This window comes from Mya arenaria, chromosome 5, assembly GCF_026914265.1.
Source record: "Mya arenaria isolate MELC-2E11 chromosome 5, ASM2691426v1".
Classification (NCBI taxonomy): domain Eukaryota; kingdom Metazoa; phylum Mollusca; class Bivalvia; order Myida; family Myidae; genus Mya; species Mya arenaria.
In genome coordinates, this window is record NC_069126.1 from 32,777,201 (window position 1) to 32,795,730 (window position 18,530).

At 33.2% G+C, this 18,530-nt stretch overlaps 1 protein-coding gene across 2 annotated transcripts; it reads left to right on the plus strand.

Annotated features, from left to right (window-relative positions):
* Positions 1-675: 675 nt before the first annotated feature.
* On the plus strand, positions 676-16,590 carry LOC128234810 (zinc finger C2HC domain-containing protein T03G11.3-like). Of its 2 annotated transcripts, none has more exons than XM_052949336.1 (11): positions 676-720; positions 2,061-2,858; positions 3,027-3,053; positions 6,557-6,618; positions 7,430-7,551; positions 8,630-8,781; positions 9,323-9,486; positions 9,937-10,054; positions 12,600-12,653; positions 12,963-13,095; positions 14,389-16,590. In XM_052949336.1, exons 2-11 carry the CDS (start codon positions 2,168-2,170, stop codon positions 14,582-14,584), a joined length of 1,719 nt encoding a protein of 572 aa, XP_052805296.1. In that variant the 5' UTR covers positions 676-720; positions 2,061-2,167; the 3' UTR covers positions 14,585-16,590. The 2 variants fall into 2 exon arrangements, with proteins under 2 accessions (XP_052805296.1, XP_052805295.1); XM_052949335.1 differs by lacking the exon at positions 3,027-3,053 and adding an exon at positions 3,431-3,670.
* The last annotated feature ends 1,940 nt before the right edge of the window (positions 16,591-18,530 follow it).

The following is an 18,530-nucleotide window of genomic DNA, read 5'->3' on the forward strand; positions in this document are numbered from 1 at the left end:
CACATTCATTTTGTGATGCTGATCATGCCTAACAATGACTATACGTTTATACAATTGCAATGCCAAACAAATCAGTACTATGTAATATTTGTAAGATGACATGAAATAAAATATACCTGATTAAGAAAGAGATCTTCTCAATCATGAGGATATTATTTCAGGTCATCTTATTGACTCAGAATACAACCTCATTCATGGACACAATGTCAGCGCAAACTCTGACGCAAGGAGTTTGTATCGGATGAGTGGCGGTTACGGCGCGGCCCTTTAAAAACGAAAACTTGGAAAAATTAAGCCTAGTACTTTATGATCTTTTTCTTTATGCAAATCTGAAATTTCAATGTCTGAAATGAAGTTTGTTTTAATATCACTTAGTTTACCCAATCAAATAATCATCAAACTTAACACAACTAAGCCTGCCCTGCAAAAGAAAGTGGGAAATAAACTAATACATATACTATTCAGTTCTATTTCATTTGTGCTACTTAATTCCATGGATCATCTATCTGGGCAGTCGTAATTTGTGAGGTCTCGTTCAACGGATGAACATAAAGGACGTTGAGTTTGCAGGTAAACGCTGTGCTCGACAGGGGAAACAACTGCGCTGACTTATGCGTAATTTTAGTATAATTTAACCGTTTTCGCATTCGGAGTACTTTCGTTGTTGTTGTTGTAGTGGAAACCAAACAAAATGTCACACTTGCAGGATACCCATAAAAGGTATATAAATTTTACTGAAATATTGACATGGTTGTTTAATCTTAGGTATATCATTTTACATAAGCGTTGTTGTTGTTTTTTGGTGGACAGCAGTCAATCGATTCTCACAATTAATAAGAAAAAGATCTAACACAATTATAAACTTTGAAACAGCAAAAAAATAAACCAAAAAAAAACAGTTATCTAAGCACTTGTCAACACAGGGGTTTTCTCCTCATGTTTTGACCTTTATATCATATATCGATTTATTTTGATGGATAACATAATACTGTATTGATTTGGTTATTCAGAATCATTTTTTTTTGTATTAGTCGTCTTATTATCTTAAAAAAATATTTTAACTGGGGTTTAACTTAGCTACAGTAGGCTTTACCTGAACATTATAAATACATTGTTTATTTCATTTTTTGTTTAGAGAAATGCAAAAGGTGTCTTCAACCCCTTGTCAAAAGATTAAATCTATTGAAGGTTAATAAAAACGAGAGAAAGTCCAGTGCATGTCAACAGTTCATGTTTAAATACATTTCACTATAATTAATTTATAGACAAAAGCTGACTTTCCAATGCATGAATGTACATCATTTTGACGTCTTTCTAAGTTTAATCACACTTCAATCTTTTCATAAATTTCCTGCAATCAAATTTGCTGGCGTCGCATGATTTTTTATCTTTAAAACTGTATATGCTTTCACAAATTATTAACCCTCACCCCGAAATTGACATTTCTTTGTTGTTCTTGTTTAATATCAATTTTAAAGTCTTACCACACTTTTTAAATTCTTGCCTTTGGTAGTAGCCTTTTAGAATGATTCGATTTTTTAATCAAATAAATGGGATTTTTTTTGTATCAAGATGAATGTTCCTTCGAATAAAGAATGTACTGGCAACACCTATGATTGAGACTTGAACTTTATACTGTTACAAAATTCCTTTCCTTTCCTTTTTTCTTTTAAAGACTATAACTTCATACTTCAGGGCAATTTAAAATAACTTGGCACAAATTTTCACCATGAAAATGTATGTGTGTCATCAGTAACACTCATGTCTGTACAATACATTAAAGGTAAAGGTTATGGGAGCTCCTGTTTTAACGTTGGAGAAGCATATTAATATTAAACACCTTTTAGATTTTCCCTTCTTCATCTGTATTCTTATCAATCAATTATTAATTTTGCACAATATCTGTTCTTGCACAAATGTTGAAAACCTGGCTTTTACCGCATTTCTACATTATTAACTGTTTTTTATCATATCTGTTAAGATGTTCTGCAATGTGGTATGTCTGTATAATGTTACATTATTGTTTTCTCTTTAATTGTAACATTGTTTTCTCTTTTCAGATGTGTACACACATCATTGGCTGTAGGCAAATTTATCTCCATGTAAGGGATTAGAAACATTTTGTAAAATGAGGCATTATTAAATTTGACATGATTTTCAATTCACAATGACCAAAAATCATTTTGCCACACTTGGTATAAAAGTCGGAGCAACTGAGGATGAAGTCAAAAAAGCCTACCGAACCCTCGCAAAGAAATTCCATCCTGACAAGAACAAGGACTCTGGTGCAGAGGAGAAGTTTAAAGAAATTGCTGGAGCTTATGAAGTCTTAAAAAATGTTGACCGTCGCGAGATACATGAAAGAGAACTCAATCGACCAAAACACTTTGAAGCAGCTACATCAAGTTATACTAAATCTGAATCGAAAGCAAGCTCGACTGCTGGTCCGTATGAATCATCATGGTCTAAGAAATTTGGACATCAGTCTGAATCAAGGTACAATGGCTCAACATTTGGGAACTTTGCTGATGAAGGCAAGGAGAGTCAATTCTTTACAAAGAAAGAGCCGAAACCTAAAGCAAAGCCCAAACAGAAAAAGAACAACTATGGAAGTAGTAACACTAGACAAAGGCGGCCCTGGTCGCACACGGCAACGCCATCGGATGACAACGATTTCTCATATGAATACTCAAGACCTCAAACACCAAAATCAAACTTTTCCTTTGCCTTCAAGTCTTTTGTGGATGACCTTGGTATGACATTTGAGACTTTTTTTATGGGAAGCCCTATGCACTCAGGATCTTTCGAGTTTTCTGCCTTTTTTGACGAGCCATTCGAGGATTTATTTGGTGGCCAAGGTATGTTCATTATAAATACTATGTTGCATTGTGGTACAAGTGTGAGTTGCTAACATATGTTAAGGAAATGAGAATTCTATAATTCTTTATCTTGTTTCAATTCACTTTTTCATAACATTTTAAACTTACTAGTAATACCTTAGATTCATGTTTAATGTACTTTCACAGAGAGGTTACAAAAATTAAATACTACAAGTAAGTATGAGCTACTTTTTGTGCACTACGTTATCAAGATATGTGAGCATTGGGCAAGTTTAGAATGATATGTACAGCAGCATGAAGAAAGTGATTTATGCGAGTATTTAAAAGTTACAAGTTTGAAGTGAAATCTGCACATGTCAATAAGTTTTAAACTGAACTTTGACATGTATGTGAAGCTTTATCATCATGTACAAGTCGACATAATCACAACCTCTGATAGCTTTTTATTGTATTGCTTGTATCATGCATGCACATAATGACAGCTACATTGGAATGCCAGTGGATTCAGTTTATTGGGTATGCAGCATTTCCTTTAAATGTATCCCCATTTATTATAACTGTGTGTGCATGTTGTTTGTTGTGGTCCACAGGATCATTCAACACCCCCCGCCAACAACGCCCCAGGAAGCGCAATGTTGCACCTGAAAGATCTGTACCTGACCCCGAATCCAACGGAATCGACCCTGAGTACATGTTCTCCTCCCCCGGACCTCAGCCCAGGGCACAGAATGGTTTCCATGACAACTCACGCACCCATACTCGCACCACTTATCATGATAACCCTTTCGGGTATGATGAGAAATCGGACAGGCACAATGACTCAGATGATGGTAGGTGCATGGCTGACATGTTTAGGTAACAAGGTGAACAGGATGTGCATTGTTATAGCCATTATTCGGTTTATATTCCCCATCCGAAGTATTTTGTTTTTTGCTATATTGAATAAAATTCCCAATCCAGGGCTTTTTCTTTAGTACCCACGGTTCCGACTATCGGACCCATTCCCAAAGCAAAATATAAGATATTTTTCCCAATCTTCAGAAAAAATCCCAATCCAAAAAAAAAAATGTTTCACTTGCATGTATGAATTGATTTCTGTCAATTGCACTTCGTCTTTTGAATGCCGCTAAATATCTAACTAGTAATTTTGCATGTATTAATCTATGTAAGTAAGCATTTATGACTGTGGAAATTTCATTTATAAAAGACAATAACCTTATTTATACAATAAAACAAACATGTATAGATCCTTATTCAGGAAAAAAATGCATTTTCTGCCTGTTAAAAAGCAAAGAATTTTTAAAACAATTAAAAACTCATTGTGTGATATTACAAAAAATATTTATTTATGTAGTCTAATGCATTTACATTCTCCAATAGCACCTTATTCCTAGGTTTCTATGATTCTTATCATGAAAAAATTATCCAGACATTATAACTTATCATACCAGATATGCTTTAGCAACAGGTATCTGAAGATTTCCATGGATAAATATCAGAATCAGCCCATGATAATCAAAACATCTCTGACAATTTCTGATATATCTGAAGTGTAACTGTATAAAAAAGTAATAAAGATACATAATTTGAGGTTATGGTATTTTCTACAGATATCTTTTGATATGATTAACAGACCTCCAATGTTTCATTCAAATATATTCATAAAGTTATCATTAACTGTAAACAGCATGCGAAAAAGATTTGAAATTCTTCAAATAATCTTTGAAAAAATGCATACACTGAAAAAAATCAAATCTGTCACTTAGCAAATTCTGATTAACTTAATTTAATAGGGCATTTCTTCAGATTTATATATATATATAGGTGCAATACATGTACCTCATTAGTTTTTATAAGTGAAAACATAATTAAAGTTACCGTAAATGACTGGGTATTAGACACACTTTTTTCCCTCAGATTTTGATTTTCCAGTCAGATCAATTCTGTGAGCAAAAGCTTAAAACAATCATTTCATTGTAATTCATATGACATGGTTTTAAATGGTTGATAAAAATAATGTTGAATTATAGCTGGATACACACACCGAGAAATTCTTAAAATATACTTTCACCTTTTCTCATTTTATTCTGTTTTACTACATAAAAAAAATAACTTATGTAAAGACCAAATGACGTTATTCCTGAAATGGCATAAATTGGCTCAAATTGAGGTAATTTTCCAATTAAGTATTATTTAAGCAATTTTTGGCTGAAATATATATTTGAATAAGTATGTCAACACCAAAAATAGATATATTTCATCATAAACTATTTGTAATCTCAGCCCACTCAATGAAATACATTGCCAGATCTTACTCTGAAACAAACAAATATCCTCTATTTCTCATCTTTTGCTGACTGACAGCATTTGTTTAAATTTATCAGTCTTATTTAATTTTTACTCCCTTTTTAGAATATTTGCATGAACAATAGTAAAAAACTGAAAGATTAATATGTATAAAATAGATGTAAATGTAATTAGTAGATGAACTGTATAATGATTTTGAAGGTTTTTACAGTGTACATTACTGGTAAGTTTATAAGTGTGCAAGGTCCAGTCAGTTTTAACAAAATAAATTGAAAGTCAACCTTGTTGTAATGTATTAGACTTAATAATATATGGTTCTAACACTCTAACAACAACTAATGAAACTGTAAACAAATATTTAATTCCATTTAACTGACAAAATGTTTTGCATATGGCCTGTCTTAAAAACATATTTTTGTATAAAATGTACAGAAAACTGGTTTGATATCTTTATGTCCAGAGAGTGATGAAACCACACCCCAGCCCCGAACAGGTTCAAAGTTGAAAAATAATTGTTCTTAAAGGGACTCGCTCATGTTTTGGGACCAAAAATAAGTTTCCCAGTTAATGCATCTGAAGGCACTTATTTTATCATCATTTTACATGTTATATCTAAATTACAGAAAAAATACAATTATAGTATAAACTGGTTTTGGTGCAAACCCACGCCAAGGTCAAGATAAAATGAGAAAACCAGCGCCTTGACCACAACGCTACCATGACTTATAAAAAGGTTTTGGATATTTTGACCTTTTAACAATTCATTGATGACATCACATGATTATGTCAATCTGTTTAAACCAATCACGAAATTACAAAGCCATTTTTAGTTGCCATTTACGCTATTAATGCTAATGAAAATTGTGGTCTTCAAAGCAAATATTTCAGCAGATATCAACGTTCGCTGAGGCCGCCAGTTCCAGCTTTTAGTATCTTAGTTTTTACACTCCTAATGATTTGCCACTCTTTAATTTGTTGTACAAATATAGGTGCATTTTACAAAAAACATGAGTGTGTCCCTATAAAACACTATTGCTTTGGATGTTCAAAGTTTTAATTTGAAGTTTTCCTCAAGTTTCAATGTTTGTTCAGTTTTATATGTTATATTGATATAACCCCAGTAATAGATCTCCTAAAATATCGTTTACATTTTAAGCCACAATATTTTTTAAAAAATAAGTCCAAAGTCATGCATGTCATAGAAAATTGTAAGTAGAATTTAATTTAATTTTTATGAGACAATTCAGTTGTTTACAGTTAACCTTTTGATATTTTTATTTAGTTATATTGATAGCTATTATTCCAAACATTTTTTAATTATACTGGTATAACGATTAAAGGGTATGATTTAAATACTTTTCATTTACTGCTTAGCTTTGATTATAATGAGGATAATTGTACATTTTCAGACATGGACAGTCGACTGTTCAAGTGCTCATACTGTGAAAAGAGGCTGCCATTTAGTCAACTGGTGACTATGATTATATTACATATTTGCCAATTGCCATTTTTATTAATTGCTTTTTGGGCCAGTTTTTATGTGCTATAATTGCCATTTCTACTTTTTCATTAGAAAACTGTCATTGGATCTGTCATCATCAGAATTTTATTGGTTTACTGAGTCACTGATTTCAAAACTATACCAATATACCGAAATTCATCAATTCATAAAAAAAGTGATATATATTCTTTATGTTGTCCCGAGGGTAATTTAAATTTTTAACATTTGAAATGATCATCTGAAGTATATACCACAATAAAAACAAATCTTGAGACGCATTAGGTACAGAAGTAAATGCTTTTACGATTTCATGATCGTGAAAATGTATTTGGAGAAAACAAAACAATAATATAAATTATATTATTTAGAATTTAACTGGTTGTGCTACTTACTTAACAATTGAAAACAATTATTGTTATAGGAGTTATTATCATAAAATTACTTGACTGAACATGATTAAAAGCAGTAATATACATGATGCCTAATTGGATGAAAACGACCCTCAATACTTACCAGCTTTGTTTTACAAAATATTATATTAAATTTAAATCCACCTGCATTTGTTGGTCCAGGGTTATCATGTGACTAGTAAATCTTTCCATTGGTTTAATAGTCATGAATATTAATTTCAGGGTGGCTTGGCTACATGTCAATTGTGAAAAATTTCTACTTTAGTCTTTGTACAGAAAAACTAGACCAGTGTTTAAGAAATAAGAAATAAGATTATGTTGACAATAATCCTTGCAATGCTATTCAGGTTTTAAAATCTAACTAATTTCAGTCAACCCACGAGCCTGCATGTGTTCTCCGCCATGGAGGTAGGTTTGATGTGGACAGCGAAGATGAGGTTGCTGGGGACAACGATGGCGGATTCTCTCCTGAGGAGGACCAGTATCCAAACAGGTACTTATATTGTATCTTAGATAAAGCTACTGCAAAGAATTGTTCATATACATGTTTACAGACAAATCTATGATGTAATGCAACACTCTTGGTTTTGCATCTAGCTACTGCAAAGAATTGTTCATATACATGTTTACAGACAAATCTATGATGTAAAGCAACACTCTTGGTTTTGCATCTAGCTACTGCAAAGAATTGTTCATATACATGTTTACAGACAAATCTATGATTAAAAGCAATGCTCTTGGTTTTGCATCTAGCTACTGCAAAGAATTGTTCATATACATGTTTACAGACAAACATATGATTAAAAGCAATGCTCTTGGTTTTGCATTTAGCTACTGCAAAGAATTGTTCATACACATGTATTCAGACAAACTTATCATTTAAAGCAATACTCTCGGTTTTTCCAGTATATCTGTTTAAATTCACGAATCAAGAAAGACTTATTCCTTGCATTACATATGCATCTTGAACGCTCCTTATTGACTTTCTGTCTGATAGCAAAAAAGTGACCACAAAAAAGCATTGTTCTCAAGTTTGTTCACTTAACCTGTAAAGCATTGAATGTTTACAAACTTTGGTGCAGTGTTGACAAAGTCCGATATAATCATGAGTTACAAACACCTGTTACTACCACAATGATCTAGTGTTAACAAGTTTGCCTGAAATGATGACCCTGTTTTTCTTTAATATTTTTATATGTATGGATTTATCTCATTTCTGACTTACATTGTTTTTTCTGTACAATCTGTTTCCATCATACAGAAGCTTGTGAACCTTTAAGTTAACATTCCAGAAGGCAAACAAAAACAGGTTGATAAGGGTTAAAAAAGTTTTTTCTTGTATAAAAGTTGTATTAAAAACCTTGGACAAAGATTTTATACAGAAATAATCTAAATTTAATGTTAATTGCAATAAATTAATGTAAAGGCATTTAGGGTTTTACATTCACTGGAAACAAAGTAAAACTACTTGGCAAAACTCATCATGTATGAATGTCTGACTATGTTTAGTGCGCCATAAACAATTTTCGAGTATTAGTGGCCTTTAACCTCAAACCTTTGATTCCCTCCAGGTCAGGTGACTGGCGCCAGACCCACGAAAATTTGTTACACAATATCCGACGGGCAAAACGGGCTCATAAAGCAAATGCCCGTCCATACAACTCTGCAACAACGCCCAGCACCACTGATCGTACTGGCAGGGAAAACAAAGATGAAGGCTTGGGTAAAAATGTTATTTAAAAATGACAAAATGTGAGAACTATTTTTCAAGATAGGTTAGTTTAAGATACAAAAATATATATTTGTAGAGATTGGGGCTAAATTCTTCTCCCAAAATTACTTGAAGGACAGAATAAAGACCTGCTTGAAAACATGTGACAATAATTCTTTCAAATTATGAACCGTGCTCAGGGACTATCCCATATCAAAATGAAACTTTTTTATGAATTGGAAAATCAGGATTTATATATATATAACTATATAAATGGTCAAGTTGAGTATGCTAGTATATTTACAAAGCAATGGAATTGAACAAGTTGTGCAAAAATAACTCTAAATATTATAAATTTAAAAGAATGATTCACTGTATTAAACCTAAAATCATAATTCTTATTCTACTATTCTGATTATGTGTATCAGCAGTGACTGGGAATATTCACGATATTCAGTGATAATTCTAGTTATGGGTATTAGCAGTGACTGGGGGTATTCACGACCTTAAGTGATAACTCTTCAATGATATTCCAAATCACTCCTCGTCACAGCTCAGATCCAATGCAAGTGGTGTGGACGCTCATTTAGCCATCCAACAGCAAAGCACCATATTCCATTCTGTGAGAAGTGGACTAAAGAACATGGCACGCCTCTCAATCCATCTGGCAAACCGGCGGCAAGGGACTTTGGCAGTAAAAGCCAAAAGGCTAAACAGGTAACAAACAACCAACTTAATTTCTGTGTATTTACCGGGAATGCAAAATACCAAAAACGTACAACCCATATCTAAATGTTGATAGTTTGTCTGCAATTTCAATAGGTTCTGTAAACTATGTTTATAGTGCAAATATTGATTACCTACCTGGGTTGTAGTTTTTGCTTTTTCCAGGGACTTGCCAGAGTAGATGCTGATTTTCCATTTTACTGTTTCGTTCTATTTGAATTAATTAGACCTCATGATATGGATATCTCTAAAGAAGACATCCTTTCCAGTTTAAGTTTTCACATTTCATGATACACCTAGAAAGTTTGCCAAATATCTCTGATAAAAATTATGAGGCTTACACTACTTTAGAATCAAACATAACAGGGCATTTGTTTTGTATAATGATGTTTATGTACATTGAAGTTGTATTTTTCACTTTTGGCAATGTATTTGTTTCAGTACGCAAAGCATATTCCCCGTCCGCGGGGTCATTCAAGGGAAACAGAGGATTCTGACTCACCACGCTCCCCTAGCAGCCATTTTGACCCATTTCGACAAACAGGCAGAGACACTATGAGTAAGAGACAAAATATAATCCTATCACTAAGTAATGAGGATTAATGAGTTTTACCACTTACTTAACTTAGAAAACAAATTAACCTTTATATTGATGTATGGCAATGGTTGAAATAAGCACAAGCCTGAAAGCCTTGTGCTGGTAAACTTCTCCTCAGGCTTGCTGAAAATCTGTAATTTATATGGCAGAGCTTGTTCAAAAGTTGGATGCCAAGCACTAGTGTAAGAATTCGGGCATTTTCATCCAAAGTCTAATTTTTAGCTCCACTGGCCGAAGGCCATGGAGCTTATGTCGTCACAGATTGTCCGTCGTGAGTGCGTGCGTGCGTGCGTGCGTGCGTAAACTTTTACTTTAAACGACATCTCCTCTGAAACTGATAAGCGGATTTTGACAAAACTTCACAGGAATGTTCCTTTGGTGGTCCTTTACCAAAATTGCTCAAATGGTTCCGGTCCATTGCACAATATGGCCGCCAGAGCTAAAAATAGCAAAATCTTTAAACGACATCTCCTCTGAAACGGTTCGGCAGATTTTGATGAAACTTGACAGTAATGTTCCTTGGGTGGTCCTTTATTAAAATTGCTCAAATGGTTCTGGTCCATTGCACAATATGGCCGCCACAGTTAAAAATAGCAAAACCTTTAAACGACATCTCCTCTGAAATGGATAGGCAGATTTTGATGAAACTTGACAGAATTGTTCCTTGGGTGGTCCTTAACCAAAATTGCTCAAATGGTTCCGGTCCGCTGCACAACATGGCTGCCAGGGCAAAAAAATAGAAAAACCTTTAAAGAACATCTTCTCAGAAACCGATGATCAGATTTTGATGAAACTTAAAAGAAATGTTCCTTGGATGGTCCTTTATCAAATTTGCTTCAATGGTTTCGGTCCACTGCACAAGATGGCCCCCAGAGGTAAAAATAGAAAAACCTTTAAACGACTTCTCCTCAGAAACCGATGATCGTTTTGCAATGAAACTTGACAGAAATGTTACTTGGGTAGTCCTTAACCAAAATAGCCCAAACAGTTCTGGTCTGCTGCACAACATGGGCACCAGAGCTAAGAATAGAAAAAAACGTTAAACTACATCTTCTCAGAAACCGATTATCAGATTTTGATGAAACTTTACATAAATGTTCATCGGGATGCCCTTTAACCAAAATTGCCCAAATGGTTCCGGTCCGCTGCACAACATGGCTGCGAGAGTTAAAAATAGAAAAACCTTTAAGGACTTCTCGTCCGCAGTCTTCACGAAAAACATTTTAACCTACTAGCCAGTTGGACTAGCATAATGGCATATTTTACTAGTCCGAATGACAATCTAGTAGTCCGACTATTTTGCCACATTATAAAACTGTATGCTTGAGGTAAATACCTATTTCAATTGAGCAGCTTGCAGTTTGAGTAAACATTTCTTTATTATGATGCTCATGCAGTGATAGGGAGTGACATCCTTCTGTTGGGAATAGTGCTCCTTGTTTTTCAGAACCTATGGTACTATGTAAAAACAAAAGGCATCTTGCTTGAATAGACTGTAATAATATCAACATGGTTAGAAAAGAAATGCCATGCTTTAATAGCTTTGATTACATTTTACTACTGAATTACCTCCCTTTAATAGAAAAAAAAATAATGTCTTAATTTTTCACGTATAGCATCTTTAAATAATTTTTAAACAATAATAATTTATGAGTAAACATATAAGCATAAAGTTCTCACAAAAAGATCAATTTAAAAACCTTACATTTATACATAGGAAAGTATATATAGACTGAACATTAATTTTCGTTTAAGTGACATTCTGAAAGTTTATGAAACAGCTATTTTTAGTAACTTAAATGGCCGAAAAGTGTAAGTGAAACACCAAGTCGATTCTATCTCGTCAGTTCTTGTTCAGGTTAGATATTTGCTTCATAATCTATTCAGATTAAATGTTAACCGATGATCAGATTTTGATGAAACTTGACAGAAATGTTCCTTGGGTGGTCATTAACCAAAATTTGTTAAATGGTTCCAGTCCACTGCACACCATGGCTGCCAGAGCTAAAAAATAAAAAAAACTTTATACGACTTGTCGTCGAAACCGATGACCTTTTTTCGATAAAACTTGACAGAAATGTTTGTTTGGTGCTCCTTTACTCAAATTGCCCAAATCATTTCGGTCCACTGCACAACATGGCAGCCAGAGCTATTAAAGTAAAAAAAAAAATTAAATAACTTCTCCTCAAAAATTGATGATTGTATTTCTATGAAACTTGACGAAAATGTTCGTTAGGTGGTCTTTGCTTGAACCTTTTGGCCAGTGGAGCACAGGCACTGATGTGCCTCTTGTTTGTGTTAACCAAAAGAAACACCTTTTGAGAGCAAGTCTGTAAAACACCATTGAACTGGTTTCCTGGATATTATGAGCTGGTCCACAGAGCCTACAGTTGTTTATGTTTCATTAAGTTTAACCATTGCAGTTCATAGTACTTAGAAATATATATTTTATTGGCCTGTATTGTAGCTAAAAGCGCTGTTTCAGCTTTTGATGTTTCCATTTCAGATAAACCCGGAGCTCCCTCTGGAACAGGCTTGCGTTCCACCTTCACTCCCAGAGGTGAGCCTTCTAAAATGAATAACAAGAGGCATCAACACCGTAAAAGATCACTCCTAGGCACAAAATTGCTACTATGATTCTTTTTGAAACAGCCCCTAAATATTTGTTGATACTTTATCTCATCCGTTCTGTACTCTCCACTTAGGCCTAAATGACCTTAAACTTTGTTACTGGATTATAATTATTATCATGCCCTAATATTCATCAGCTGAGCATTTATCATACCATATTACACCAACAGACCTTCTTAAAAAATTCCTAGGGTTAGATGTCCTGTAATTATAATGTATCCTTTCTTGTTCTTGTCAGCTGAGCGGGACTCCCCTGTGCCTGGACCCAGTGGAATACGGCCATCACAGGCATTTACAACTAATACACGTCCACCGATGAACTCCAGCAAAAGACCACCCAGTTTCAAATCCACGCAAGATAACAGTAACCTGTAAGTACATTGGGCATTCATTTAAGGATTATTTTTACACTGTGTGCATACCACGTGATAAATTGCATCATAAATGCTACGTCAAAGGTAATATTTTGCTTTGAATGAAGACTTAAAACAAAGTTTACTTTACTATTTCTTCACCATCTTAAATGAAGAAAGTGCACTCTACGCTGCTTCAGAGCCCCACCTTCGGTCTTATACTAGAGTTTGATTGAGAGTTAAGTTTCTTAAAACACTTCGACAAACCTTTTGAAAACCCGCTGCCAGATAGAGCATTGTCAAATTATTCTTTTCAAAACAAGTTTGTAAAAGTGTTTGAAGAAACTAATCACCTAATAAAACTCTTGCAATGAAATGAAGGCGGGGCTCTTTAAGCATGGTAGACTGCCCTTTATTTCATTTAAAAATGCTGTAGATAAAAAGTTATCTTTGTTTTATGTTTTCATTTTAGTTGCTTCCTTATGCCATATATGACATAATTTATAACATGGTATACACTCACTGTCTTTAGCTTGACTTGTTCTCAGGGAACGAGTAGTGATATTGTCATAGCTTCTTGTGTCGTCGAGGTTCCATGACTCAAAAACCCTTCAAAGATATTAAAATGAACAACCGTTACACATGCTGCAAGAATTAATACACACATGTACACAAGACCTATAACTCTCGCTTCGATCATTACTGAGTTATGACCCTTGTTCAACTGGAAAAAAAACGAGCATTTGCATCCTTGTTATCATTGTTACCCCTATTTTAGGTAGCAAAAATGTGTCTGCTATTACTGAAACATGAAACATGTTCCCAAACTTCATGAGCAAACAAAAATGAAAGCATTTTTGAATTGTGAATTCTGTGTTTATGACTGCATTCATAGCAATTATTTCGATAAATATCAGTAAACATTGTGTCTGATAAAAAAGCTAGGAGAATGGTTGTACCTGGAGCCATATTCACAAAGTGTCCAAGATAAGATCTGAATTTTACTCAAAATAATAAAATCCTCAACTATATTAATCCAATTGAAGAACATGTGTAATAACAACTGTAATTTTACGATCAACTTTGAACCCTTTAACAATGATTGTTTCTTATAAAATTATGACAGTTTAAAAAATTACTCTTAATATAAGTAAGTGGATTGAGATTAACTTCAACTTTAAGATGCTTCATGAATATAGGACAGCTGATGTACATTCATTGATCTGTTAAAGAATATAGGTTCTGGAAAAAGAACAAACATTTGATTGAGATATATTCTTATATAGTATACTGACTTGAGCTCTATTGCAGGAGTGGGTCTTACAGCAGTCCCATGGAAGACAGTTATGGGTTTGGTCTGAGCGGATCACGGATCAAGACCTCGCCTCGCTCCAACATTGGGGAATCATGCCCCATATGCCGCAAGAAGTTTGGTTTAAACAGCAGATTCTCGTGCACGTGTGGTGTCCGCAAAACTCCGGGACGTAACGCAAGCATGGGCCATTAACGCAGCACTTTCTTTTTGAGGCTATTCTGTGAATAGTGTTAACATGTAGTTTGTTAGGTAGTAGCACCTACGAAGAGTGCCTTTCTTTATTCATATGTCCGTCCTTAATTAATCTGTGGACAATCCTAGGGTATTACCATGATTAAGTACCGGTATTCAAATTTAAAGTTTGAATATTAATAGGTACTGTTTTATTTCAGTTTTGTCAAGATATTTTTCATACTGTTATTGGGTTAAATGACTAGACAATGTAGGAAAGAAAAACAACGCTAGTTAAAACTGTATTTTGGAGTGAAAACTTGACAACTCTATGTGCCATACATTTTAATTTCTCAGTGCTATTATTAACTAAATAACGAGAAATTGTTGTCTGTATATTGCGGATGGGTATTCCAGTGCATGGACAAAAAAGTCACTCAATGATTGTAATTATGTAAATAGACAATTATGAAAAAGTAGAGATTTATATATACTTTGGGGCACAGTAATTGTCAGTACAGTGTTTTATTCACCAATTTGAGAATGGGAAATGTGCCAGATGCGGACAAAAACCATATAATTATACTGACTAAATTGGGAATTTAGTCTAAAAAGAAACAAAAATGCTTTAAATATTTGCCTGAAAAGATAAAAGAATGTGTCAGATTAAAAAGGGGTACTAATTAATTGTTAATTGATATTACATAAGTAAGGTGCCTAAATTCAAGAAAATTGTTACATAAGGGATCATAATGCTCATTAGCTTTAAAGTATTTGCATAAGCATACAATGATATTTTAAGCTATTTGTATTGATATTTTTTCAGATTCTTGTTCATATCTAGTTTATATATTTATGTTTTATTATTTTTCCATGTTATTAGTTGTGTTAATGATTGGAACATTATGGGTAGACTTCTATTTACACACGCAAGTGCTTATCTAGATTGATTATACACCAGCAAAGTGTGCATGCTTGCCTCTACACTTGTAATCTTAACTGAAAAATAGTTTTGATTCCATTGAAATTATAATTTTGAATGATTTGAGTTGTATTGTTAACATAAAGTGATGCGGGGCCTTCATTAAGAAGCCTAAAGGAGCAGGTTTATACTTAGTTATAAAATATACTGTTGAAAATCACTCCTAGAAACACAATCGCTCCTAGGAACAAAATCACTCCTAGAAACACAATTGCTCCTAGGAACAAAATCACTCCTAGGTACAAGACCGCTCCTAGTATTCTTGATGAAACAGCCCCATATGTTTGTATTTGGATTTGACCTTGACAACATTTTTCTGTATTAATGCTTTATACTATGATTGTTGTGGTGGATTGTTGCAATATATAACTAGTTGTTTTGTTTTAGAGTTTTTTCACCAGATTATAAAATATATTAAAATATATATTATAGTTTTTATCCAATCAACGAATTGCATATTAATAGACTGTTTGCCTTCAAGTCAATATACATTTCATTCTTTCTTTTTTTAAATTATCCCTAAGGAAGCATCTGGATTTATTTAATTTTGGTTTCCATGGAATTTTGACATAAAAATTTATTTCTTTGGCATATACCGTAACATCTGGTGTGGACAAATTGCCCTATTTCAGACAAAATACTTACTCGCACAGCCAGAATGCGGCTTATAGGGGCAGTCAGACCTTTATAAACTGAATTACTGAGTTTTGATCCATTTTCAGTTATTTAATTTTGACCAAGTGTTAATTACACTTTTATTCCCATCCTTAATGGACCTAAGTGTTTATTTTATTTATTTTTAATGTTTTAAATTATGTACTAAGTTATTTATTTTTTATCTTGCCAGAAATGTTTTATTTGTTTTAGACATTGTTTACTTTATTTTAATCCGTCCATTTTTTCTTGCTGTGTTTAGATTGCCTTTTAAATAATAATGTCACATAATCTAGGTACATTGTAGAAAGTGTGTTATACTTTCAACTTCTTGATAAATGAATATGCACACCCCAAGGCATGATTTTTTATATTATTTTTTTTTTTGGGGGGGGGGGGGGGGGGCTATTTTTGTGGAAAACTTGAAAACACACTGTCCTTTTGTGCTCCACAACTTTGCAAAACAGTCCAAGTTGGATTACAATATTTATCCTTACTAGCTAAGCAGTTTCCATAACAGTATAGGAGTGGATATTAATTCAACTAAAACAAATTACAAAATGATCATTGTTTTTCAATCGATTAACATCAACTATCAAAAACTTTCACTTTAACCTTAATCAGTTCGTAACACGGCAGAAATTGAAAATTGCTGTTTTTTCTTCTGAGGAGTCTGAGTAAAACACAAAACAAAAAAAAACTTGCCTTAAATTATTTATGACTTGGTTTACTACATGTATGTTCAATGTCGCACATGTTTCTGTTATTGAAAGTGTTGGTCTCAAACCTTTTAGTCTCATATTGATTATTTATAAGCTCATCTTATTTTCCAACAAAGCATTTTTGGGGTATTGTGCTGTAGCCTTGGTGTTTCATTGTGGTGCAAAATCTTAACCTTGGTAATAATCCCAAAGCATTCAGGATAACAAAATTGGTATGCAGTGTTTATTCCCAATACCGAAATCGATATACTTTTCACAAAAATAAAAATAAATTCTCGTAGATTTTTGAGACCCCCTTAAAGGTTTTTGTTTTAGGAAGAATACATGTTTTCTGTAGTCAAAACAAAGCTGATTTAAGTGTTTTTGCATCACTACTCTTCTACAAAATAATTATTAAGAATATTATTATCTAGGTAATTTGGGGATGCCCAAATTATTTATAATATGGCAATTTCCGAATCAAAAAGGCCCAAGAGATAATACAAACATTCGTTGAGTAATATCACATTTTCAACTGAAAAACAACAGCTGAACGATGGAGTATGCTCTGCGGCACAATTTATTTCATTCATTTTAATCACACTTTAATTGTGAGCCCAATATAGCTGTGTTATCAATACTTGTGTTCCATGTTGTGTGCTGTGTTTCATCCATGAAAGACTATGGTACCAATATTGTCCGAAAAGTTCCATTTATTGCCCATTCCAGCATCATAGAGAATCATGAACCGTAAGATTTTCACCTTTTCCTAGTCTTATAAAAAAAAGAGAAGGTATTTTGAGTTTGAAGGATATTGAATGAATGACTCAATACCAATTTTAAGATTTTATTTATTATACCCCCAGTTATTTGGGGGTTATATTGGAGTTGCGTATGTCCTGTTCCAAAAAAGATTTGTCATGTGTAGTTCCATAAATATTGTACCTACACACATAAAACTTCATGGCATAAATTCAATTTAGGCTAAAAACAATATTTTGAGAATTTTAAGCATTTAAATTTTCGGTCATTTATGACTTAATTCGCAGCATAATTATTACACAGCAAAATTACTGTGATATAGATGAGTCTCAGATTTTGATATGATTTAAATGAATCTTATTGAAAAAAGTGCATTTCATATTTAAGTTCATGCAGTATATTCAAACTTGGTAATTTGTCAGTGATCTTCTATTGTTTATATTTACAAATTGATTGATTCAGTTTTACACATGCGTAATACAGCTCCTATGATTTTACTCTAGCTTATTTGTTATTCCTTATGCCAATCCTATTCAATGTGATAAATTTATTGCAATACCTACCTACATGTCCTAAACCGCTCAGTATGCCATAAAATGTGGATTGAATACATCTTATTTATATATTAGTATGTATGATTATAAAAAATGTTGAAGCTAAAATTCATCTGACATTTGATATTATTTTTATCTGTTTCATTGTATTTTATAATTTGTCTGTGATAAGTAAGGAAAAACCTTTATTAAATTGAAATTTAGGCCCGATTTTGTATTTATTCTTGTCAACAGACTGATGTTTGATGAAATCTGATGATTTTTTATTAGGTCTTGATTTGTTTGAAGTTTTAAGTGTTCTTGTTAGTTGTATA